General features: G+C 38.7%; 1 protein-coding gene across 3 annotated transcripts; it reads right to left on the reverse strand.

The window, feature by feature from the left end:
- On the reverse strand, window positions 1-27,116 carry sty (sprouty signaling antagonist). Of its 3 annotated transcripts, XM_076116605.1 has the most exons (3): window positions 26,949-27,116; window positions 12,447-12,472; window positions 1-1,530 (listed from the first exon to the last, which is right to left on the reverse strand). In XM_076116605.1, exon 3 carries the CDS (start codon window positions 1,471-1,473, stop codon window positions 832-834), a length of 642 nt encoding a protein of 213 aa, XP_075972720.1. In that variant the 5' UTR covers window positions 1,474-1,530; window positions 12,447-12,472; window positions 26,949-27,116; the 3' UTR covers window positions 1-831. The 3 variants fall into 3 exon arrangements, with proteins under 3 accessions (XP_075972720.1, XP_075972719.1, XP_075972721.1); XM_076116604.1 differs by lacking the exons at window positions 12,447-12,472; window positions 26,949-27,116 and adding an exon at window positions 4,538-4,796; XM_076116606.1 differs by lacking the exons at window positions 12,447-12,472; window positions 26,949-27,116 and adding an exon at window positions 4,209-4,531.
- Between the last annotated feature and the right edge of the window lie 790 nt (window positions 27,117-27,906).

The raw sequence follows: 27,906 nt of genomic DNA on the forward strand, positions 1-27,906 counted from the left end.
TCAGTCTCATTATCATGGTATATTTATTTTTGTCTTACAAATATGTAAATATACCTCATATTTCTGTAGTGTTACTTTTCAATACTAATATACATTATGTACAGTTGTTACACAGTTGATTCTACTGACAATTATGTGATTTGTTCATACGAGCACAACGGGGTGCACTTTTCAGAACACCTATATTTACAACATAGTTTTTTTGAGATTAGTGATTATATCACCTACAAGAAACATCAAGTCACAACTGAAGTATACATGTAAGTCTTACTTATTATTTATAGTTATGATTTTGCACACTCACAGAACAATCATTATCAGCGGTTGATTATTAAAAGGTATAGAAAAAAACAAATTAATGTAGTAAACATTCGTATTTATAATATAATGTCGTTTTATTTACAAATAAATACAAATTCAGTTAATAAATAAATGGTAAATTATCTACATCTTAATAAGTATGTTTTATATCTCATTTCTTAATCTTCTCTGGATTTTTTGTAGAATCCAAAATACTAACGTTAACGTTTTCTTATGACACGTTACGGTCTCAAGAAAATTTGAGACTTTCGACGTTCGGGCGACACGTTCACGTACATTCACACTATACGACTATATTTACAAGGTACTCGTAGACGATTCACTCAGTGAGCGCGGGGCTCTCGTCCGACGCCGGCCCCGCGCCACCACACACCACTCGGACCAGGCACAGCGATCACTGAGTCCACCCCCGCGCGGTCCGAAGCGTTCCGCTCGCAAATAAATATTTGTACAAGGCGGTCGCGCCGCTCGACTCGGCGCTTCGGAGTGCGCGGGCGGCGCGCGGCGGGACTAGATAATACTGGAGAGCCGCGGCGGAGGCTCCGGGCAGCGACAGCCGGACCGGCGGCAGCGCGCGTACAGCGCCTGCCCCGCCGCCGCACACCCGCGCAGCGGCCAGTACAGCCACAGGCACGGCAGCGGCACCGCCAGCGCGCCCACGCAGGCCAGGCGCGGCCCGCAGGCGCACGGCTCGCCCGCCTCCTCCTCGCCGCTCCCGCAGTGGTAGAACAGCGCCTTCACGCAGCACATGCACGACGCGTAGTCCACGCACGCCTCGGCGCTGCACAGGCACGAGCCGCACAGCCAGCGCGACGGCAGCGGGCGCGGGCGCGCGCACTGCTCGCAGCGGCAGCGGCCGCAGCTCTCGCACACGATCGAGTCGGCCGGGAGGGCGCCGGCGCGCCGCTTGTCGGCCGCGGCGGCCGGCTGCGTCGTCACCGGCTTGAGCGGCTGGTGCGCGGCCGAGTGCGGCGCGGGCGCGGCGGCGTGTGCTCGCCGCGGCGCCTCCACGTAGGCGTTGCGCTCGCGCTCGGCCTCGGGCCGCGGCCGCAGCAGCGACACGGTGGGCTGGCGCGCGCCCGTCGGCCTGTGGACGCGCGCCGCCGGCTTGGGCGGCCGGGGCGGCGCCGCCGGCCCGCCATACTCATCCATCGAGTACGGCTAACGGCTCTCCGGGCCGTCGCCTTCCTGTTCCCTCATCGTCCCCACCTGCGGATCGAATACACGTTCGCATTAGTCGAGATACCGACGCGGACGATACGTCGCTAGATAATGAAATCGTTAGACGTTTCTCACTTTCATCCACATTCATTACGTCAAAAACTAAGTGAAACCTATACAGTCGACTGACTAACAGTAATTTCGACATAAATGTCTTCCTGCTTCGTCTCAAACTTGTTACGAGTTCTCTATGTAATAATGTTGTGTGCGTATGTTTTTTTGCTTAATCTAGTGTGTGGAGCAACCGTCCGTACCGCCCTTTACGTATGATTTAGGGAAGTATAATGATTATTGAAAACGACGTGTTTTTGTCTGCGCAGAACAGTTTCTTCTGTTCATGAAATCCTCCGAATCGACGTTGTTAAATTTGATTATTGCGAAAAGTCATGATGGTGTTAAGCAACAATCAGATTCTGGTTAATTAATACTGCGTAGGTAGCTAACTTTCAACATCGTTTTATGTGTTCTTGATATTTAAAAGAATCTGTATTGGGCCATTATTACTCGATAGATAGCTTTCATTAAGCAGATGTTTTAAAGTCGTTTGATTCTCGATACTATGCAGAAATCAGAATGAAAAACAGTCGCTGCCAAACCGTTGGGGAATATTCATAAAATTTCGATTCTTACTACGATTATTGAAATGTTTCGTACTCGGTCATCAAACCTCACGGGTTTATTATTCCTGACTCGAATTATTCTCTTGGATACAACCGTATTCATTTACTCTTTGAAAAGTTTAATGTCGCTACATTAATTTCCTTTTACAGTTTTATCTTTTCAATGCAGTAATGACATGGTGTGATTTATGTCAATAATATTTTAGCGTTATTTTATTCTCACCTTTATCGGTTTCAGTCATAGGTCAATAGTCAATACGAATTTAAATATATTTTATCTCTTATTTAAGAAAATAGTAGACAGATACCAAATACTACTGGTTTAACCTGCTTTGCTCTGAAATGTATTCAATATTACATCCATTAAGCTAATTTTATATTTTTCTTCGTTGTGCCAGACAGCTGGCGTGCTTTCCATTTAATTTGTATGTGGATCATCATAACCTTTGGAATGAATGACTCGTACCCGAGTACTGGTTGCTGCTCCCTTTTCTTCGTTATTTTTGCAATAAAATGCATTGTTCCATTATCAGTATCTAAGTGTTAAAAGCAACACAAAAAACAACTCTGCTCAGTTTCCTATATTGTCTGGTTATACAATTCTTTACTCGCATTTGTCAATCGTGTAATACTATCCTTTGAGGCTGTGATGAGCATGTACTTCGTCTGTGTTAACACGTGACTTTTTTATTCACTATAAGGCAGCTGATTACTTGATTGCAAGAACTTTGCACGTTGAAATAAGCAGATTAAGAGTCTATAGAACTCAACTTCTATATTGCCATTATCTTGATAGATTCCGGAAGAGTCTGTACGGTATCCAACGGCATAACATATTGTTTATCTTGCCTCTTACATGTCAAATGTTGTACAAATCAAAGTACTGAAGACAGCACATTTGCAGTTTCTGAACTCTTGATTTACAATTTCTGCCAGAATCTTAAAAAATGAATGCTGAAATGATTTTGACCGCTGTGCAATAGATTTCTGTTGAATAGTTACTTTAAAACCGTATTGTTAAACAGCTTTGTAATCATTCCTTCGCACCCGTGGAAAGATTTCTTCTATGAAAAAACGAATGAAGTATGGCTAACATAACTTCATGTAAAAAAAATAGAAAGGTGTTGTGCCAGTTTCGCGTTTGTTTAGTACAATAATTGAAGTGCACAAATACTATTTGTCGAGTAAAAGGTTACACACACATATTATTGTATCTTGATGAATGCTATGTTGTTATGTTAGTTATTCACATATAAATGCGAAGAATGAGTAAGGATAAAATATCGTAGATATATTGCTAATTTATAATATTCTTCAATACATTTTGTTATTTTTAACTCCTTCGTCGTAGGTATCGATCTAAAATGCGGTCGTAATCTAACAAGATTTACGTAAAAGTATCCGTTATATTACAAATAATATTCTTATTTTGTTTTGTCTAAATATACTTCTTATCTACAGAGTTCGTTACAAGATATTAAAAGTTTATGTGGCCATTGTTTACAATTTATTCTTTATCTGTGCTCACAGTTATCAAGCCCCTGTCGAAATTCGTCTTCTTGTTGCTATAATAAATGTGGTTATATTTTAATATTCGTATTTCGATGAATTCGTTCTGTTCTTCAATTACCGAGTGCTTTTTCTATCAGGGCACTTTGACTCTACTTGATTATGCATTAGCGTAGTTGTTGGTGTACTATGCGTTGAAGTTTTTTTTTAGTTTAAATTACAAACGCCGTATAAATAGATTTGAATCATACAATAAATGAAAGCATTATTATTAACTCGTTTGTTGAGAATGTTCTCGCTATTAGCGCTGATCGTTGCACGTGTGCCGGTCGCCAGGCGGCGAAGCGAGGCGTCGCCTCTCGTCATTCATGTTAGCTTGATTTCTTCGCAATCCATGTAATTACTACCTACGCATGACTACGTGATCTACATGCAGAAAGTAGCTACTTGTATCCGCCGCGAATTTCGTATCCGAACAAATAGACGGTTTTGATCGGTGGGCGAGAAGTCCCACGTCAGGACGACTTATGTACTTACGAAGCAGACATTCCACGGTCACACGTCTCCTACACACATCGCTCCACACACAAGGGCACTCGGGCCAAGTGGCCCAACACACATCACTGAGACAATTTGTCGCTTGTTGACCAAGTGGTCGTACCGCACCGAAACCGCGCCGGTAGATACACTGACACACAAAAATATGGCAGAACCACCAAATTTCGGCCGCGCAAATCCACGGGAAGGTTCATGAGACCGGCGCGGTCCGGAGCGGCACCTGGCGCGGGCGGGGGGCGGCCCACGCACCGGCCTCGATTCTCGTCCGCCCGCCGCGCGGTTATCACTGCAATATGGCCGCTACTCACTTCCTCGCTGAAGTTCTTCGTTGATTTCTACTCCTAATCTCGACGACGGCGTTTTTTGTAACCGTTCCGAACTCGTGCGGATTCACTGCACTTATTCTTATACACATTTTAATGGAAAACCGGGAGCGCTAGGGCTACGCTCCGACGAAACGACCGTTCCGTTCGCTGGCACATTCCGCACTGGCGTCGGCCGCGGGTGCGGGTCGGCGGGAGAGGCCGCCCTCCCTTCACCGCGCAACACGCCGCCCGCGCCTCGCCTTTTTATGAATGGAAGGCGGCCATACTGAATGAACCGCGTACACGGAGCGGTTGGCCGCTATTTTCGCGGGCGAGAGCGACGTTAGGGGTCCGGGGGGCGGAGGCCGGAAGCGGGCTGCGAGCGCTCGCGGTGCCAAATTTTGCGGCGCGGGCGGCGGCAGCGGATGTGCTCGTTTACCAAGCTTCCGGCGAGATCCCCCCGCGCAGCCGCATCCGGGAATTGGGTTTCCGGTCGACAAGAGTCGCTCCACCGGGATACCACCCACATATGCCCTGCAACTGCATAGTGCTTTCAGATGTAGAAATCTGCGAACCCCATTTCCAATATCATCATTTAAAGAACATGCAAATTAGAAGTCGAACGAAGAAGTTTGAATACACGCAACAATATTTTTATTTATACGGAGGCAAACATCATTAGCATTCTATTTCAGATTAACGATGTTTTGAAATTCATGGGCACGTAACGATTCCATTCACTACTATATTTTGGTAAGCGCGTGGTCGAGAGACGCGTCGCCGTCGACGACGACGGCATCTGTTATCGCGAGCGGTAATTTTCGCAAGGTTGCAGCGACAATAAGGCGCGTTGTGCACGCCGCGTCTCTGTGTCAAGGACAAGCGATAACGCAGCGCCACACCGCCACGGATGTCACATTACAACCTATCACCATTAAACACACTACGATTTACAACTATCACAACTGTCAAAATGTACCAAATCGCATCGCAAACATATGTAGGTACATTACTACTTTATATGTATTATTATTATTATTTATCACCCAGACTTTTGTGTTGTAGCTTAACTTAGTCTAGATTTAGATTTTTTTTATATCTTAGATTCCTATGTCATTTTTCACAGACTTAGAATACCACTTGAAAAGTAACTCAATCTTCTGAGTAAGTTCGGTTATAAAGTGGTATGCTATCTGTGACTTTTATTTACCTATCAGATAAGTTTTTCCGAATCTTATCCATAATCTGTAAAACTGGCTCGCAGTGACAAAATATCTTCTGTGTTAATTGACCATGAGATCTCATGCAACATTTACCCACCGTACTCGTCATTAAGTATAATGGTAGAGTCAATCTCTTGAGATTTCGTCCGTTCAGAATCAAAACAAATATGAATAAACATAAAGTCGCTTAAAAAAACCATTCATCTGTCTGAACAGAAACTCGCCTAAGGATATAAATATTAACCAAATTAGAACAAAAGAGCAGCTATACTGAATGGATGGGGCCGAAGAATGGCCATAGCCTTCGAAAAAAATCTTTCTCTACCTGAGTTTGTACATTCGCTTTAAATTCTATTGTTACATTTGTTGGTCGGGCCACGCGTTTTGGCGGTTTGTACTATTATAGAAGCTCAGAAAACTAAGTTATGAAACTGCATCCATTGGGTGTAAGCTACTAGCTGTTAACTGCAATTATTAAGTTTTGCAGTTTCTCACGTAGGCAAGACTAACGTAGGTTTCAACTGTTATCTTCGTATGATCGATGTTCCTAGTATAAGTTCGAGTTAAGTTTTAAACAGATCATTTTTAACTTTCACACGCAAAAATAAAACTATGTTTCTGAATCAAAAGCAACTAATTTGATACGTTAAATTGACTTATCATTATTGTTATAGCAACATTGTGTTAGTCGCTAGTCTATACATGTTTCAAATGCTTAATATTAATTCTTTTGTTTGTGCATTCAGTTCTTCCAATAATTGCAAGTAGCAGTACCTTATTGAATTCATGAGTAACGAAAAGTGATGCCCATCGTGGAAGAACAATGGAAGTCACAATGGGTGGCTTAAATAGGTATACGTCGTTAGTGAAAACGATATCATTGCTTTCCAAGTTGGACGATGTACCCTCTTCATGGAATGTAATAGTCAACCTACTATTATTCTGGAGTTCGTCCAGACAATGGAGTTAATAAGAAAACAATTTTCGCCGTACATGACTCTTGTTTCTCATTGTTTTAATTCTATAAGTTAGTAGTACATTGACACAGCTCTTCCAAACATTCGTTCCTCATTATTATTATTGCCATATTACCGTATATATATTTTCTTAATGATTTTCTGTGATGCACGTACATTTTTTTTCCAAAATTCCATGCTAATAATAGTTGTTGCTTGAATCATTATGGATAAAAGTGTTCTCATGGCAGAGTAGGCGGTGTAATCGTTGGCCCAGTCGATAGAAATCAGGTTTCGTTTGTTATTCTGAAGGCGGTGCGAGCCGAGTCGAAGCGGAAGCCGCCTTCGCCTCCGCCCGCACTTTCCATCCGCCATTGCTTGCACCTATGCAGCTAAATTGGTCCCATCTGTTTTATAACTATGTTACTACTTTTATGTTTTAAGAATTAAAATGGGTTCCGGCGTCTATATGGCTTAACAATCTTGCATGTTCATAGCGATTGGTACTGATTTTTTTGGACTATAACAGTGTTGCCCCTTTTTAAGCTAACTGTTATTAAGTTTAAACAGATAACTCATTAAGTACTTATTTTATTTCCTTGTAGTGTCGTGATATGGTTAACAACATAATCAATTGTTTTCTCAAATATCATCTTTGAGCTTCCTGTTGGCGTTGTTATCTCTGCTCGTTATATTCGAAAACTTTAGTTATTGCAAAGATAATTGGCTGATAGTGTGTTTATGTATAAATTTAACAGTATGCAATTATTCATCGACAATACCTATATTACGTAATAACTTGTCTAGTTACATAATAAAGATAATACTATTGTTTTGAACATAACAGTTATCTTTTGCGAGTTTAAAAGTTGATAAACGGTTCATTTAAGAGTTCTGTTTGTCTAAATATATATTATCGTATAGTATGGTCAAATCGTTTGATAATATTGGAGTACTAACGCCGTAGACGCGTTGAAAATAATGCCGGATGTTTGTCACAGATAAAAGAAACGTGAATGAGAGCGTTGCGACTAATGTCGGTGCGATCCGCGCATATTTTGCGTCCGTTCGACTCGGGTCGTCGCGCTTCGGAAATATTTTCTAAACCAAAGTTCTAGTGGTTTATCTGCTTAGTGGGCAAATTTTTGTGTGTAGTTGCAGCTCTTTCCAAGATACAAATAATTGTAAGACGCTTAATTTGGCTGCAAAATAAAAATTAAATTTTATTTCGATCGTTTTCGAATTAGTCAGTTCTAAGTTTGTCTTTGTAGAAACCTTACAACAAACCTAGCTAGCTACTGCAAAAACTTCGTAAAAAGTAAACCTAATCTGCATTAATTTACATTATATGTAAATAGATTAGCATGTTGAATGATATATACATATAGCTAACACGATTAAAGGCATCATTATATTAGAAAAATATAAATGTGTATTCCAAGTATTTTAACACAAAGTTAAAAAGCAAGTTCTTGTAACTGGAAAAAAATAAAATGATAATTAGGAACTCTTTGATAATAATATAATACACATAAAATAGTATCGAGTCACAGCAGTCTAGAGATAAACATTTTAAGTGTTAACTGACATGGGTCAACGTTTTATCATCGTGCCAAATTTATAATTTCTCCGTCAAACAGTCTACAATGAGTAAACCGTATGAGACATTTAAAATAAAAATGGATACGATGTTGATTTAATGAGTCTAACGTAAATCTACGTTAATATGCACTTTAAGTCGATTCAAATATAAAATACACCGTCAAAACTAAGTAGGTGCCTATTTAATAGTATAAACGCATTCGTGTCTACATGCGCCTGCGCAGCGAAGGGCCAATATCACCTACAATGTAGACGACGTTTTGCACGCCACCTACACAATAAGATTCCTACTCTACGTATAGTTATAATTAATTTCTACAACGTGTTTATTATAAGCCTGGTATCGTATATGCTTACATAACAGCTTAAAGATAAACGTGCGCCCAGGCACATTTTTAATAGCAATAAGTATTTTAATTAATTGACCAATATGGACCGAGTATTACGTAATAACAAAAGCTAGAATGAAGGATCTCGTTGAATGGTCGAGTATCGCGCACGACTCGGCCCATTCATGGCACACACTCATCGCCGGTGACCTTAGCCGTTTCTATACCATGCGGTTATTTAATACACACGCTAAAAGATAATTTATATCGCATATCAAACTCACTTCGCTACATCGATATCATATTATTACCTCAGCGTAGGGACGATAATAGCATACACAATTGACAGATGGTATTACTAAAATTGTTATTGTGCGTACGACCGCCGAGCACCGCGGCGGATGTGTAGTAGCGAATACTCGTCGCCGTGTAATTAAGATGATGATACATTATTCTCGCAATTCGTTCAGTGTTTGACTAAGCGGTGTATGAGTAATTAAAAATGGCTATATCTATGTTTGTGTATCAAAGATGGTATTCGGTGTATTCTTGTTTTAATTGAAGGCAATTATATAAATTCCACGTAGCGGTCGGGTGAGGTGAGGCGGGCGGAGAGTGGCGCGGCTCGGACGAGGCGGTCGACCTTCCGTGAGGCCGTCCGTCCGCGTCCGTCGTCCGCCGGCCCTCCGTGCTCCGTGCCACTCCGCTGCTTGCCATCGCGACGACTATTACAGCAATACAGCTCCCGACCAACGAGCGCAGGAAGCCACACCACTTCACTCGACCCGCATGCCAAACTAACACTCACGTACCAAATTGACGACACGTTCATAATGGCCTTTGATACCGTTTTAACTAAAACTTCCTCTTGAGATTAAGTCGCCACAGTTTCTTTTAGATTGCTTTGAAGACTTAACACATCACTTCGGAAATACACCTTCCCGATTTGAGTAATGCTAGCCATTGAATTATTTCTCTTCATCCAAATAAGACTTTGTGGGTAGGTATTTAAGATCTGAAAAGACCTTTACTTATTGCAATAGTCTCTAAGGTCTGTATAATTTCTTCAGTTACATTGGCTTCTCTTAAACCATATACTTCTTATGGAGATATTTGGTTTATCCTGCTATTTACATTGTCTTACAACAATTTTTGGGCTCAAAATCATAGAATCTTTTACGCCTTTAAGTGTTTTTTTCTATGTATGTCTTCAGTTTGGGTCTTTTACGTTAGCACTTGACATTTAACAGCTACTATAATGAGTTACTATTTTAGCAGTATTTGTATCCGTTAAAGACGAACAAGTGTTCAAGCTTGTGTGTTTGTTACCACTTTTACATGATGTTATGAATCTGTTCAAGACAATTTTAGGGCTGTTTTCTACATTCTAAAACTCGTGATTAGAAAATACCAAAGTAATGACGTGCGCGGCCAGAATGGACAATGTTCACTCGAAAAGCAAAAGTAGCTGTGACAGAGAGCGAGTGGAGCGTCCACAGCACGCAGTAGGGCCAATGACATCACTTTCCACCTTGAATATGGCTTAACTATCACTGCAGCGTCATTTGATACTAAACTTTATGACTCATGAAATAGATCGCAAAGTTGCGTCCAACACCTCTAGTTTTGCTCCATTACTCCCATCGGCAGTAACATGTACCATTATTTCTACAGTCCTATCTGTCCAAGTTGAAAAATTAAAATACTAGTATGTAACGTGTAATGGCTTAACATTGCTTATTGGTTACTTTGAAATATAAAGGAAAATGTCGCTATTGTAGATCTATTTTATTTAAAAGAGGATATGTACCCGTTTTAGTCTATGCTGTTTATGTAATCGGATTAGGCAAATTTACTTTTGTTAGAAGACTTTCTAAGTTTTGTTTTGTCAGTTCCAGTCTTAGCTGTCTTCTTTGTGTTTTGTGAGCCAACCACAAAGCAGTTCTTGGTGTTTCTGCATCACCTACTTAGACCATTACAAAAATATACATGTATACGTGTTCGTATACCGAGTGATTCAATATAGCCCCAAGATTTTACGAAATCGTTTTCACCTATAATTTGAAGCCGACCACTATATTATTGAGTTATTTAGCTGGTTTCATGATTTAAAGGATTTATCTGATGATGAAGTATAATCGCAGAGTCCTTAGTAGCGATTTTGCGAAAACACTTTTTATTACGTTCCCACAGTTAAGATTAGATTCTGAGAAACAATACCTAGTTGGTAAATTATTAACTGTGTTACAACATCAGTTGAATTAACGTTTAGCGCGTTTTACGTGAATTCAAGTAGGTAAATAATTACAACATTGTTGTAAGTATAGTAGATAAAAAATCTCAATCTGTAAACTTATTTTGAATGACTATTTTTGCGCATTCCGTTTGTTTTTGTAGCCTGTTGTAGTTCATTTGTTTTGTTCGGTTATCGAAATACGTAATTGATTTCCGTCGCATATATTGCTTAGTGTAGGCTTTACATGGCCTAAAATAAAGACAATGTCATTGTAGTAGACCATCTGGATGATCAGATGAAATCCGATTAAGTCTGGTGGCTGGTGGTAACTAGCGATGCGTCGGAGGTGTCGTGATTTACACCTTGGCGGCGGCGCGGCTAGGTGCGGCGCCGTGGGCGAACGGGCCAGCCACCGCCTACGCGCCTCCCGCGCCCGACCACCGAGCGTCGAGCAGCGTCGCCGCGAATTCCGAGCCCACCACTACCGACCCACACCTGTGCTTGCTTAAGGTCTCTAGATCCTATAACGAGTATGCCAATAAATTATTGCCTAAGATGTCACTCATACCTATCTGTATTTTGCAAATCTGTTTGATTTCCGTTGATTTTATGGAAGTTTGCTGACCTTTAACAACAAGTTCCTCCATAGTTTTAAATAAAGAACACCTAATTATGTAAGTCGTTGAAAATGCTTAATCTTAGCATTTTTCAAAACCGCGAGCCACAAATTTTATTGAGATGATGTCTTTTTAAAAATGTATACTTTTGCTTTGACAATGTCACTATGTATATTGTTGATCCTGTGAAATCATTGTCATGAATGAAGTTTTCCTCATTGATTAGCAAATAAAATAAAATGCAATGCAAAGACAATGCGCATTCATTAAAGGATTTCCAAGAATTTCGAATTCGAAGGATTTTAGATAATTTAAATATTACTTCATTTTCCACTAAACTATGAATCATTTTGTTTTCCTTTGCTCTATCACAAAATATTACTTGAAAACTTTAGAGTTTTTCCTACTTCTGTGTGCACATGAGATAGGTTTTGCGATTAGTTTGTTAGTATAGTAATGTCCCTCTAAAATACGCCATTAAGACGATGTTGTCAAAACTCTATGCCCTCCGAAAATGCTTCTCTTCCTTTCGCGATGACCGTTTATGTATGTGTCAGAACCGGTACTCGGGTAATTCCTGCAGTCAACGAGATTTCTGCTGAGTTTCTCTAAATCTATCATCTTTTTATCTTTAATGACATCCTTTATTAATAGACGGTACAATTTTATACGTATTAGTTTAGTTTAGGTTAATTGGTAGAGTAGTTAGCGTACAACTTAGTATGTTTCCTTACGGTACATACATTTGTGTACTGTTATGTATTTAAAGATACTACAGTACTTACATATTTAAAACTGAATCATTAAACTATGATTCCGCGTTCTTGTGCATGGTTCGTTTGTCTCATGGCAAAGGTATTAAATTAAAAATAAGTTTTTTTCTCGGATAAATACATAATTACAAAGTATTTGCTATTATATCTAACGTTCTTACTCAGTAGGTACTCACCTACATATTACGTGGGCAGTATTCATCTGTGAAAAGAAAAATAACGTTTAAAGTAATTTTGTTACTTATGATTCGTAGGTATATAATGATGTCATGTATGTATTGAACTTGAAGAATGAAATGTATTACTTAAAACTTGAAGTTGGCCCTAGCTATATTTTACGTATTCCAATCATGCTTATAACAATATTTGTTAGGAGCAGTTTGCCATTCTGGCTTTACAATTTACCGTAACAGTGTGCATAATGGCCTGTGTACGCGATTTGGCTTAAACGGCACAGGTGGCAAGTAGTGACCATTATAAGGAAAAAATTAAGTCTGAATACGGATAAGAAAAACGTCCATTTGATATAAAATATTCATCATGAATGAATAAACAATTCCACGTTCATAGCGTTAATCAATGAGTTGCATGCAGGCAAGAGTCCGAGTCGATGTCGAGCTCATTGATCGATCGACTCGATACAGCTCACCACAGGCGCAACTCGCGTGTATGCATTGCTCACACGCAAACAAAACCGGATGGTGCACACACGCGTACGGCGCGCTGTGTGCGTGCGTGCGCGAAGGATTTCCTACCGCCCCGCGGCCGCGGCCGCGTCCCGCCACAGACCTGTTGCGTCGCTACCGGAGTTACGCCGCATAGTTACCAGACTTGATATGCCTGCTCCGCGCCCGCCGTATCGACTCAGCGCCGAGCGCGCGGAGCGACGAGCCCACGCACACCACCATACACTATTCGAACACTTAATTATCATGGCGCAGCACTCGTGAAATTGCTGTGCATCTCGCCTGGTCTCATCGACATCTTTTATTAATCTGATATCTTCCATTACCGGTTGCACTGAAGTAAAACATCTAACCCGTTCGATTTATAGCCCCTCTTATGGATGCAGCCGGATACATGACATCATGTGATGCTAATTCACTCAGACGGCGCTATCATTTAGCATTATAAATCTTCTAAGGAATCGATCGTTATATTAGAGTTCCTCAAATAATAGTGGATACTGTATTAATGATATGTTAATTTGGGTTACAAGAACTGCTACATTAATTGCGAGAATTTTGTTGGTTCAATGTTTATTTTTGGAACAGTTTTATCAAAGATCGTTATTAATTTCATCAGTGTCCATTGAGATTTAATCTTAACAGGTCATGAGGTAAATCCGCACGATAAACTGCTGTTGCTTACGTCGTTAAGCTCTTTTTTGGCCGGTAATGGACAATGTGATTCAAGTTTGTATTACATTATGTACTATATTTGTGCAGATAACAAGATGTTGCAATGTTTCATTTTCATAATAAAGTAACATCATAATTTACAAAAATATGGAAACCAAATAAAACGTTTAACATATAGTAACACTTCTTAGGACAAGTATTTTTGTAGCAGGTGCGTGTGATTGTTTCAAATCATCTGGTTTGTGATATAGAAACAGCAATCATTACAGTTTAAGTATTGGACGACAGCGGAGTGTACACGAGAGAAGCTCGATGGCCGCAAGCTAAGCAGTGAAAAAACAGGTAGCGCCGTTCCACCGTATCGATCTTTAAGTTATTTTTCTTATTTATCTTTTTTATCTGGAGCTCCGCTCCGCGTCTCGGACCCGAACGGAAGTTGTAACGATTTTTAATCGTAGCAAGTATCTCGGCCGGCCGGTTCGTATAGCCGCTTTGGACAAGAGTTTATATTATATTTTTTGTAAACAACCACCGGAAACGGGCTAGAGAACGCACTGCTCTGGAACACATATCTTCCATTACGTCTGTCTCTCGGTTCTCAGTAATAATGATAAGGGATACAGATAACACTCAATGTTAAAACAAGATCTACGACATTTGGTTACTTCGGAGCATGAAGGACAAAAGCTACAAAATCATAATTAAAAGACCCCGCAAACTGGGACATGATGCTGGGAAATAGCCTAGTACCTAGTAGCCACTGCTTCGTTAACGGCAAAGACAATCAAAGATGGCATCAATGTCAGTAGCTGACCCCGTATAAGACAGACTGTAAATTGCCACTATGTATTTTTGTAACATTTTTCTGCCAATAGCGAAGCGTGGGCGCGTGATAATGGCCCGAAATATCCACGTTCTCAACGCCCACCCGGACCATCGAGAATATTACTTTATAGATAAATAATTCTTATCCGAACTGATGTCCACCGAACTCTCGACAAAGTGAATATCTGACCTAGTTAGAGCTTTGATTGTCGACAATAATTATGCTTGTTTCATTACAAAATCCTGGAAACTGTTTTAGAAAGCCCAAGTTTGTTACTCTGGAAGTGATCGATTAATGCCAGCTAGAGAGTTGTAATTGCCTGCTTTAGTAAGTAATTACTACTCTGTGAACTGACTTCCGTCAGTCTGCCAACTTGCTATTAAAATCGATAAGTACGTTTATCTTAAATATTACCCTGTTTTCCCCGTGAGACGATTTGATTGAACGAAATCTGGAGTTAATGTTGCACGGTTCCCTATCAAAGCTCACCTGAAGGTCATAATGGCTCGCACAACGCTCAGATTGTTTGGACTATCGACATGAAAAAAAACTTCAAGGATGTATGATAATGTAACAAATCAATGTTAACTTTTTGTTGTAATTTGCTTCATAGTTAGACGTGTAGTATGACTGAATAAGTTATGCTGTAACTTAAATCACATTCGGTACTTCCAAAAGCGTAGCGTTAAGCTTGTCTTCAACTGATGTTTTGCAAATTACATGTCAATACTAGAAGTTAGATCTTTAAGTTACACACAAGAAACGCTGACTGCACCTATTACATCGTCTATCTTACTGAAAGATCGGCTGTCAAGATGAAGAGTTCCGTACGTTGTCGTGGACCGGCGCCGTCGAGTATTTATATCTCTTTGAAGCGGCCGCTCCTTCTGTCTTCACTGTTAAAGTTTACTTAAACCCTGGTACTTTCTGCTCCAAATATTTAACACTACCAATACATTATTTTCACATTCAAATTTAAAACTCAGCGTAATAAACTGCAGTCTGCACTCATTCATCATTATTAGTTTCACTATCGAAATATATAGTATTGATATAACATTGAAATAAACTGTCCATATCCACACCTACATGATAGAGCTACCAATAAACAAACACAACTGTTAAAGTAGGTAGGTATATGTGAGACATCCTCACTTATCTTGTTTTAGTAAGGAAAATTATAATACTGAACCATCAAACTCGCAGTACCGGATGTCGAAAGTTGTACAGGATCTGAGTGCCAGTCACCTAGTTTCGATTTTATAACCAATCTTAAGTTATTAAATCAGCTTTTATTTTGTGAGAAATCTATAACATAAAAGCTGTCTTCATTTAATTATTTGCTCTACAATGTATAATCAAATTGCGGTGTATTTGCAGCTAAGATATTAACGTTGTACAGTTAGAATATATGTAAACTGATTGTTATAATTCAGAACACATCTAATTGATTTCTGTAAAGTTAGTCAGCTGATGCATTAATTTCGCCACGTCATTTACTGTTTAGGTGTAATCGGTAATAATCGCTAATTTAACATTAAAGAGTCAGTGTTGCGCTCTATCTGGGTGTGGTTGAGGTTCTATCTTATGATATTACCTACTGAAAATGTGCTGTTACAACTGACGTGTATGATCTATTTTATGTCTTATAACTTGAGCGATAGGAGCGCGTCGCGAGACATTCGATACTGAGTAAAGGTAAGTGTAGAATGTGTTCTATACATCGACATCCCGGCAACGGAGCGGTCGTCGAAGAACCAGTTTCATTTAATCATCATAATTGCGTCCTCCGTTAAGCCTATCCCGCGCTCGAATGTGGTAGAGTCGAGAGCACACATGTAACGTTCAACATGTCACTGCTTCATTCGAAACTGTATGAAACTTCTTTACTGACATCCAGATTGTTATCAGTATTCGGTTGTTTTTATAAGTATAAAGATATGAATGAAACTTTCTGAAGTTGAAGAGATAAAATGAATCGCGAACCGAAATTAAACATCTTTGTTGAATATAATACCAATATTTATATTTATCTACACGCGGAGCTGTTAAAAAACTACGTTATTTATATCATATATTTTGCCAAATTCTCAAGTATAATTTAGTCGTTATTGGTCGCTTTGATAAGGTGACACAATGTGTTATCTGTGTACGCTACACGAGAATGAGAAAAAATGTTTAGTCAAAATCTATCAAGGCCATGCCTTACGCGGAACTCTCGATTCTACAATACGTTTTTGATATATTTGATACACGCCAAGTTGGGCAATGTCAAATAAGTTACTGGGGACGTTTAAAGGGTATTCGCTACTTAAATCAAATAGTTTTTAATAACATTATAGGTAGGTATGGTAGATATGCATAGCTGATTGTAAATTACACAGAGACCGATCTCGAAATCGTTTTGAAATCAATTGAGTTGTTTGGTTATCACACAAATGAGCGTGTAGAACTTAAGTATTTGGACAAAAATGAATTTGAGAATGAAAAACACTACACTTTGCGTGCAGTTGAGTAGAACTTTAAGCGCAATGACTGCAGTCAGTGAAAAAGGGCTTCAATTTGTGTCAGTTTCTTCCCCGAGCAAGTCACGACATAATATGCTTCGTGTTGTTTCCCGCTGCGATCTAGGTTTCTTAGTTTGCTTATTTTTAAAAACTCCCTTTATACATATGTAGATGCATGTCTAGGTTCAAACATAATATCAAATTGTCACCAAAGTCGTGTTTTTAAATATCATGAATATTTTATCAATTAGTTTTAAAACATTATTAGAGCCCAATATTACGTGGAGTGCTCTCGTTCCTTCGTAACAATTATTACACGTTCATGTTACTCTGTTGTGACGAAAAATAGCTTTTGGTAATTCCGCTAGGCCCCGTAGAAGCGTAGTGTCGAACAGACGGCGCGGTAAACAGGAAGCGGTGTCGGGTAAGCGAGCGTTGGCAACTCTTCAACAACCACGTGGTACCGCCGACGACGCTGCGCACTCGCATTCACGACTAACATCATCATGATCAACTATTTTATACACTTTTTATTGTACAATCGAATCACTTTCTGAATGTTTTATTGAATAAAGCCAGTCTAAACAACTATTCGTATAAAAATCGAGATTTCAAAACTGATTCAAATGTAGTTGGACTGTTTATAGATATTACTGCTATGGCTACCGGATAGTTGACGGATGTTAAAAGCAGTTACTGCAATATGATTATTATTAGCCTCCGGTCTTGACCGGTACTAGTGACGGGATATTCAATAATAGCCACATGTATAATCTGGTATTTTCTTAAGAAGTTTTTCGTATACCGAAAAAATGCGACAAAAACCAGCGCGTTCCGTCCGCGAGCCACATGGTCAGGGTTGGAACAAAAGGCGTGTCAGAATATGCGCTACAGATGTGCTATCTGGTCCACATGTCACGAACAATGCTTGCCTTCATCGGCCGCGAGACATTACACTCGTTAGCGAGACAGTCATAATTCGATACGATTCTTAAATAATAACTAAAACGTTTTTGTAGTATACTTTGTTATCAAATAAGCTATCGACCATCAATATTCTACATTTGATGAAAATCTGTTCAATAAGCTTTTTTCTGGATTCAGTAGTAAAAAAAGATACCTAATTCTTGATGTTAATAGCATGTTATAAAAAAAAACAAATTAAGTATAGGAATATTCATAAGTTATCATATAATTCAAATGATTTAAATTCATATTATGTGACTACATAGTAACTTTTCTAGATATTGAGGTTTGACATTTAGAAAGTGTTTAAAAAAATATTGCGGCTATTCAAAACATACATGGAAACACAATAATTACTTGAAACTTTGCATTTACCTACGTCTCTAACTCAACGAGACTAAACACCGAAGACTGTATGCCAGCTTTCATTCCGTGTTGTGTACGTTACCACGTCAGTTTCGTGTGGATGTTGTAATAATAAGTTTGAAAAAAATAACACAATGTAGCCGTGTACATTGTTTATAGAGGCACATAGATAATGAGTGCGACTCAGTTTGTCAAATACAATGATCACTTATGAATGAATTAGTGAATGACAGTTCGGCCATGTTTGTTTACGCGTGCGCGGCACATCGCGCGATCGGCTCGAGTCGGGCGCGCTCGCCGATGCTCGCCGCCTCGAAATAGCACGGCACCAACACCGAAGAGTGCGGTCGACGACCCTGCGCCCTGCCACACCGAAATATTGGAACTATACTGCGATTCAATCCTTTCTCTGATTATGATACAGGTCACTAATGCTCTCGGCTACCACGCACATTTCCTTTTTAAGATTATTATCGTAATAAACATGAGAGATTTCATTGTTTAAAGCTTATCATTTATTTTAAAATAAATAAGTGTCTTACGCGTATAAACTTAATGATTTTAATTATAATCCTTATGTCATTTATTGATATTGAGATCTCAACGTACGTTATAAATTGAATAACTAATCATAACGCCATCTGGAGGCACTACGGTGGAAGTGGGCGTAATAACTATTATAGCTATAAATTGTTTATTTATAACACAACGGATACTTTTAAGTAACTGGATATTTTATGGATTGTCATGTTTTCGTGTAAGTTAAGTGAAGGAAATGGTTTCTTAGGATCGGGGCTTTTTAGGTTGGTATGTTTAGTTCTACAGCATAGAAAAGAGCCTTTTGCATGTAGCTACGATAAATCTAGATTATTAGTAACAATATGCGTATACCCAAAATAAAATACTGTATCGTACATGCAACCGTCAGCGTCAGTACCTATAAAAACCTTCTAAATTCTGAATACCTGCACAAACCGCGAAACACGCACACAAGGCTCTACTAAGTTGTTGATCTTAGAAGTCTAACTCAAAGATGCAAAGAAATCCTATTAGAAGGAAATAATACCTGACGAGTATGCCTTAGAAATGTATAGTTTGTCGGATAAATATAATGGTCAATATAAATCAACTCATAATTTTATGAATTTCAATGTCTATACTGCATGATTTAACTTTGTGCAGAGCTCGAGACAAGTATCTAGGACTATTTTAACACATAAAACATGCCTATTATAAGTAACACACGGCCAATTTTCATAATAAAACTAAATGTTATATAACACAATTTACGTTGAAAAAGTTGCACTAACCAGCAAAAAACCGTTGTTATAAGTCTAATAAGGGATTTTTCATCAATACATCAATTTTCTAATTTCCTTTCAGTCCTTCACTCTACTAGTGTACACTCACATAATTTTGGATCTGTTTATTAGGGTATGTTTTTAAGCTTTTTTAACTTCAGCTCGAACTTCTCAGTAACAAATGATCAGAAGTCCTATCACCAGCATATTATATGCTATTTCAAGGACCGGTTACTCGACACTACTAGACGAAAATTTGTCAAAATTTCTCTTGCACGAAGAACTTGGACATAAAACATATTTATACGAACTTTGGACGCAAGTCGTTTATGTTTTGAAAAATATAGGGAAAGAGATCTAAACTTACATAAAATGTTTAAACGTAGTAGGTACAAAGTCCGCAAACTAAAGATTTCAGCCGTAAATATTGAAAAATAGACGCATTTGTGTTCTTAACACATTAATCGTGGCCGATGTTTCCGTGAAATTTACACAAAACATCATCACTTTATTAAGAATTCTCGGAACTCTACGTCAGCTATCCACTTGTGGTGCCAGACTTGAGTATGTAGTAGATGGTAGGTACATAACACATGCAACTTGTACACATATATCACATGTAATGTATCAGATTGATATTCAAATGTGTATCCAACCCATATCTTGCAGTATTGAGAGTGCCGGCAGACAATATTTGTCGCTTTTTGATTATTTAGTCTTTGGTTACATGTTTTGTAGCTAAGTGCATAAGTTTCATATAATGTTAGACAGTTTAAAGAAATTATATTTACAAAAACAACATATTTAAATCCCTAACCCGCACTTGCCCAGCGAGGTGGACTCAAGGCTTTACACTCTTTTCGAGAAGACCCCTAAGGATCAGTGAGACAGTTACGGGTTAAAAAGGTCATTTAGTTAGACTACCAACTAACAAAGTAACTTGTTTTTACTATTCCTACCAGGAATATCCTGGTATGAAATTCCAACATAGTGATTAATAAGGTAAAATCTTCTCTAAGTTTTATTGACCTATAGTTAATGAGACCAGAGGTAGACACGAATGGGCATAGAACGGAGATGATTCGAAGTTTTGATGCTAATATTTATTCGCTTCCTAGCCTTGACAACTCTAGTTATAAGCTAGATTAACTTTAACTGGATACAGATGTCGGAGCTTAAAAATTGGGCTATTAGCCTAAATTAGCTCATCTGTTACAACAGCTGTTAAATTAAGCGTTTATCAAGGAGATGTTTGTAATATATTTTAATTGTATTGTGAAAAGATCAGTGCGACGTCGTCAATTTAAGTGAAGGCAAGTGCCTCAAAAGTTTTTTCATGTTTTTTTATCTGCAGTTGAAATAGTCGCTTGCAATAAGGATAATTCGATGCAAAACTACAGTCACGATACGTATTCAACTTAAAAGCCGGGCGACGAGATGATTTAGACCGAATTACAGGAATCGCATGCGGACCAACATTCCTTAAGTCCTGACGTGGGCATTTCCCCGTACAACTCCCATTTCTTAGACATATTTAAGCCGTTATATGACCAGACATTCCTGTTTCCGGCGCCCAATGATTAGCTCATGACATTTCTTCGAGTTTTCATATAGTATAACGTTTCCGGCACGTGCCATCGTTTCATTCTTAGATACGGCAGAACTATAAATATGACAATCGCGAGCTGTTCTCGACTGCACGATTTAAGAAATAGAACTTTATATAAGTAGATGTGTGAGTTTATAGCTATTAATTGAAAACTTGTGCTTATTTATGGTATGTGTCTCAGTATTCTGTACAATCAAATAAAATAAAAATCATAAACCCGCAGAATTATAACCACAATAATAAAAGTTCATATACTTCCAATTGAATACCAGACTTCATTCTTTGTCCATCATTTCACGATAAATGCATGTTCATGGCAGCAACACAGCCATTATTTCTTTTGATCGTATCAGCTTGTTAAAAACTATCCAACAAATCTTGATTATAAACGTTTAAAGCAGACTGCATTCTATTAAAGTCTAGATTATAGTTAGGTTGAAGTGGATCTGGACTAGATCGATGACTTGGCGCATATTTCCGTATCGACCTTTCGAGCGTCTCGGGCCTGTCTAAACGTCCAAATGTATTTTTGTACTGAAGTTCATATTGTAGCTGGTTATTACTTCTACTATGCAAATAGTTTACAACATCACGCATGTTTAACGCAGACAGGATAGACAGAGGCGTGTTTGATAATAGTTTTTGTTTGTATTATGGAGTGCTAGTGTACCTGCTGCACTCTACCGGGCCGTGAAGCAAATATTAAAAATGATGTTAGTCAAACATCAGTGTATAAAAAGTATATTATTGTATTTCTTTTGCTTTAACGGGTTAATTTTATGATTTCCCTCGGATCTGTTTTTAACATATCGTTTCACAATTCCGATGCATTAAAAAGCTGTGACTGACTTTTGGAATTGCGAGCGAACAATTTTCGACCGCTACGTAGAGTTACAGTTATCTAACGCAGAAGTAAGAGAGTTAGCTAACCAATGAATATTATAATTTCATTTACTGCTTAATGCAACACAATATGTGCGTGTGTGTTAATGTGTAGATAATAAATGGAATGATAGCCGCTGTCGCGTCGGCGGCGCACCCACGATGTACCCACACCTCGAAGCCTGAGACTTGTACCAATGTATCCCTATTCAGAGAATGTGGTCCCACCTACAATAGTTGCACAATTGATATTCAATTCACAGGTAATCGCATGATAACTGTCCCATATCGCGGATGATTGGTGCATTCATTAATTTGTGGAACCTTCCTACAGTTTGTTGTTATTCTTGTTGCTATTTGCATGTCTAGGTTTTAGCAGTAATGACAATAGGGCTATGTATCCCTGTAAAGTCTAAAAGACTAAAGGTTTTATTACGCCAAGTTTGTTATAGGAACATTTTTAATCAATTCCAGTGAAAGTGCCTTATAGGGAAATACACAATCGAAACGTTAAACGTTTCGTAATAGAGTGGCTCTACATGAAATGACATTTTGGAAAATCTTGTTCTTATCGAATTTTCAGTCATGTTATAATGTTAGATGTCACTGACTATGTACTTGATTGTAATATGTCTGAATATAATGGTAGGCAAAGTCTCACCTTATTAATCAGAAGTATGATTTTAAATCAAAAATTGAAATGAAAATAAATAAATAATATAAATCTATTTTTGAAAAAAACATTAAACGTCTAAAAAAAGACACAATAACCTTCTGACCCTTTACAACGAACAGCATCCAATTGTATATTAAACAGAATTGTGAACTGCTTTACTCAGAAGCATTGTAATTCAATGAAACTACTGCGTCAAAGCACAAAGCGATTGGTGATCTTCCTGGAAGCAACGTAATCATACTTTGAGACGCGAGCCGATTGTGCAACAACGATGTGCCGAACTACAGATATATCATAAATCAAACACTAGCGCCGATACTCTTGTACCTAATTGACACTAAGTAATTTAATATTAACGTCTCACTCTGTAGTTTGTTATGCATTCTAAGATGACATATGACACTTTTGATCTGTAAGCTACTGCTGCAACTTGTTTGCTTTGCTTCTTTGTTAACGACCGAATCTGTGTTTTATTTTGCTTTTTCCTTAAAAAAATTTAAGGGTAATTTTGTTTACAACATATTCTGTCACGACTCTTCGTCTAAGTACTCTGTACTTCCACGCTGACAATACGTTTTATTGTGAGTCAATTGATAGTCTTGCTAAAGAGTTAAAATGTTTCTGATCCTAAGCTAAATTATTGATGAATAATTAGCTTACGATGAGGCTAAATCAACTATCATATTTCAAGAAGAACAAGCAGCAACAGAAACCGCACCTCTGTTTAATTAGACATGATATACGACGGCTATTCAGTTCCCATCAGCCGTTTTAGTAAGAGGCATTACCTAAGCACCTATGTATACCTAATGTTAATATGGGGACTCGATTATTAAAACGAATCGTGGGCAGCATGCTATTCAGCTCGCCTACGTACTGTTGTACCTCCAATTTGGTCGTGTCGTTTCGCAACGCATACAATCCATGGCTGGCTGTTAGTACCAAATTCTTAACCCACAGAGTAATCCGTGGGCAGGTGGAAAGTGGACCGGCGATTCTTGACTGTTATGCAATATATTGATATGGTATGCACCTTATTGGATGCGAAAGTTGACGGCACCGTCCTTCACAAGGCGATGGCATTCGGTTCAGTTTGGACTCGTAAAGCTATTGTGTTTGGTGACGTTAATTGCAAATATGATTGCTTTAATACACAGAAATCGAATTCAGAGGAAATTTTACGACTGTTGCTTTTATACGTTTGTCAAAGCCCTTAAAAATGTTTACGTAAGATTTGTCTTAAGATATTTTACCTTTTGTAAACTGTACTCAGTCGAATTTCAAAGAATTTGTGTTGCACTTTTGCATGCAAATATACACGAATTGCTTAACCAATTAGGTAAAGCCTACACTGCAGATTAAACAGTACTTACTTCCTACACGTGTTTCTATTAAGCAACGGCCGATGAATGTTGCAGAATGCATAATTTTTTTTAACAAAATTACTACTGCTCATTTCAGACTGTTATACGAAACACAAACATTTACAAAAAAGATTTTTTTTCATTTGAAAAGTAAAATCTGGAAGGTAAAGGAAATAGACGCGGTTTTAAAGGTAGCTATATCGGGATGGTTTTTATTAATTGTACCTGATTAAGTACATCTTAATCATCATCTCATGCAAAAGTCATTAAATTAGAGGTAAAGTAACTTGCCAATTCATTCTAAATTTTAAATAGACATTAGTGTGCCGTAATGCTTTTTAAAATCTAAGGCAATTTGGTTATTAAATGTAACGTTAACGCATTGCATTGAGAGCTTATATGTAAATGTCGAAGTCAAATTTAAGCTCTATCTATATATACCTATTACACAATAGGAAAACTCCATCTAAAAGCTAGATTGTCCATAAAATAGTTGAAGTATAGTTTATGACTTAATTTTAACGAGGTCTTAGCATTTTAAAAGGCAAAGTATCCTTCAGTCGGCCACTTACACGCCTACCGACTCAATTAGCAGTCTCGAGTGTTGTTATATTTCACAAAATGAGAATAACGATTTGTTTACGCTTTGATATTTTTGTTTCATTTGTTATATTGCCTTAAGAAGGTGCGCCAACTACCTTCTGCCTACGCACACCGATATCCTCTGAATATAACAGTGCCATCGCATGACGAATTAATGGATCGAATGTACTTAAAATCGAGATAAACATTTCCAATTTAGAGTTTAACAGTTTAAGGCGTTAACGACCGACTTCCCGATAGTTTCTTGAGACAACATGGTTACGCTTTTATTAGTCTCTCCCACAACTTTCATATGAAACTGTATAAAGTTTTGCGAAACATTTCATTCCCGTCTAATATTTTCTATTGAATTTTTTCAATTTTATGATTTACATAATGTAACAGTGTTGTTTGCCATTCACATGAAATAAGTAGATCTTTATCCTAAACGTCGTCGTTCAGCTTATCTTAATCTAAAAAAACTCGTAAATAATACGTAATGCATGTAGGAAAATTGTAGCAGATAACTTTGTAGTGTTTCCATACTACATTGTAGTATGAAAGGAAATGTATTTAAAGTGTATCAGCTATAATGTAACATGCTTACAAAAATACTGAATACATTACTTTAAATTCTAGTATTTTGTAGGTTAGTCACTTTATAAAGATTCTATATGTTCTATTTCGATGTTGCGATATGACCATCTAATTAACTTTCTTAGTAACATATAGGCTTGCTGTGTCGTGTTTAGTACTTACAAGACATGTAATGTCGTTGTAAACAAGCAAGTACATTAAGCGGAGTGTATTTAAAACTATTGAATGATGTAGTGCGGGCGATATGGTGCGTCGGGTTCAGTTCAGAGTGCAGGAGGCGAGTTGGGGCACTTCCTGCGGTTGCGTGACACGCGCTCCCCTTATCGTGTTCATTGATAGATTTATCTGGACGAGGTCGCGTTGTCCGCTCCTCGATCCGCGCTAGTCACGCGTGCACTCGCGCGCGAACCGACACCTACCTACAACTGTCGCGAATACTTCCAACTACACCAGCTCCGAGATTAATCATTATCCCATTGCAGCTTTCAACAGAAACAATCTGTCCCAAACGGAATATTTATAAGCGGAAAGACTGGAGAGTGGAGACACAAACAGTGCGCTGTTGTCATTCAGCGAAATCTGTTTCCGCGAAAAGGACCTCCCCATTTGGTCAGCGATGAGCGATGTCATGCAACATACGACTAACAACTCATTACATTCTAAGATGTACCTAAATGTGGATCTGTATATTCAAGACGAGTGATTATTCTGCACAATCAAATCTTTGTCGCCGTTTTATATATCTGGTCTAGTCGGTTAAAGAGTTTTTTCACAGTTCACTCAGCATTATCTTGGCAAAAAACAAGACTGGCGCCACGTTGATAACCGACTGAGTTTTTTGAAAGCCCGTCATATTGGCTTTTAAGAGAGATAACGTTCATTCTTTTAGAGCAACGGTATCTCTTTGGAAGCCCTTAAGGTGATCTTTATCTGAAACTGTATCCGGATGGCATATTTTTTGTTGAGCCGATTTGGCACGCGTTTTGTTGTAATGTCTGGTTTCCAGGTGTCATCAAAATGGTCCGTTTTGACACAATAGTAGCGTATTCATACTGAGAAACGATGAAAGTGGAGAACCGCTTCCTGTATTCATCGAGTAGGTGTAGGGTATCGATACAACGTCGCCGGTGCGGCGGCGCGGTGTCGCGGCCGCTGTCTAGCGGTCTTACCGTCTTACATACACCAACCTACGTGCAACGGGACATTGCTATTGCTAACGCAACGACTGCTGACGACTTATAATTTCCTGTCAATGTATTCTATGAACCTCTATTGAAATCGACTCTACATGGTAACGTTGACGCTACGATTGTCTGTCGGCTCGAATAGAGGAGGCGGCGACTTGATCATTGAATACCTCGCAATGAAAATGAGTAACGCGTAGGAAACTATGAGTACGGCGGTTAAATGAACGAAATTGATGCCAGTCACCCAATTAATATCATCTTAACAACGGTTATATATCTAATAAATTAACTTCAATTAGCGAATCGTCCGTCATCGCATGTTAAGAGAGAACGATTTGCGTCTGAGATACGTTTGAAAGTGATAATTTTAATGAATGAAACCACGGCACATTTTGTTCAAGGTCGGTGTTCGGGAGATCGTGTTTTTAAAGAGTGGTATAAATAGATGACGCACCGAGAGAAGATCCGGTGTAGTGTGCTGGTGGTGCACAGTGGCAGTGGCAGTGTGGCTCAGTGTGGCTCTGTGTGGCTCACTGTGGCTCACTGTGATACGTGTGTGGACTGTGTGGTGTCACTCGCGTTGCGCAGGCGCCAGCGCTGCGCGACGTGCGCGCGGGCGTGCGGCGGCCGACTGTTTCAGCGCTTGCGACGCTCCCCATTCATTCGCACGCATGAATGAACGACGTTTAGCACGTGGCCGAAAAAATTATACTGAAACTGTCGTCTAGCAGTACGGCATTCACGAAAACTGCTGACTCGACCTTGTCCCCAGCTAGACCGACATACTGACTCGTCCGATTAACTACTACTCGAGGTTTCGAGCCTCGGTGCTCTATCATTTAGGTAAACTTACTTTACAACTCAAGTACAATTTTCCATGAGAGAAAATATAGAATGTCTGACTAAAAACTTAAAACTCTTTCGAAAGTTTGTTTGTTTGGAAGATTGGCAAACCAATATTTTATATGAGTAGCACTTAGTTTTTGTATTAAGAAGTTACAAGTAGAGTATTTGATACCTAATTGCTTTGACATTAACAAAAAAACATACCATTACCCATATTCATCTTACATTAAATAAGGTCTACTCATTGAAGTTGTTTCTTACGTTATATTTGTCATCGATCATCATGATTTTTTTGTAAGAGCCTCTAAAGTTTACACCATAAACCAGAGAAATTCAATAAAAAGCATTTATTTTATTATTTATGCATAAAATACTATTACGTAATAAGAGTAATTTAGAAAAGATTTCTTCTGTATCTCCCTAGTCCCTACCTTCATGGGAATGATAAAGTAATTAAAACATTACAATTATCATATAGAACGTTAACTAGGTTCTATCTGATAAAAAGAAAAATAGCCAATTTTCAGTTTTACTTCACAAGTTATATATTTTTATAAAAATCGCCA

The sequence above is a fragment of the Anticarsia gemmatalis genome, chromosome 7 (genome assembly GCF_050436995.1).
Source record: "Anticarsia gemmatalis isolate Benzon Research Colony breed Stoneville strain chromosome 7, ilAntGemm2 primary, whole genome shotgun sequence".
In the NCBI taxonomy this organism is placed as follows: domain Eukaryota; kingdom Metazoa; phylum Arthropoda; class Insecta; order Lepidoptera; family Erebidae; genus Anticarsia; species Anticarsia gemmatalis.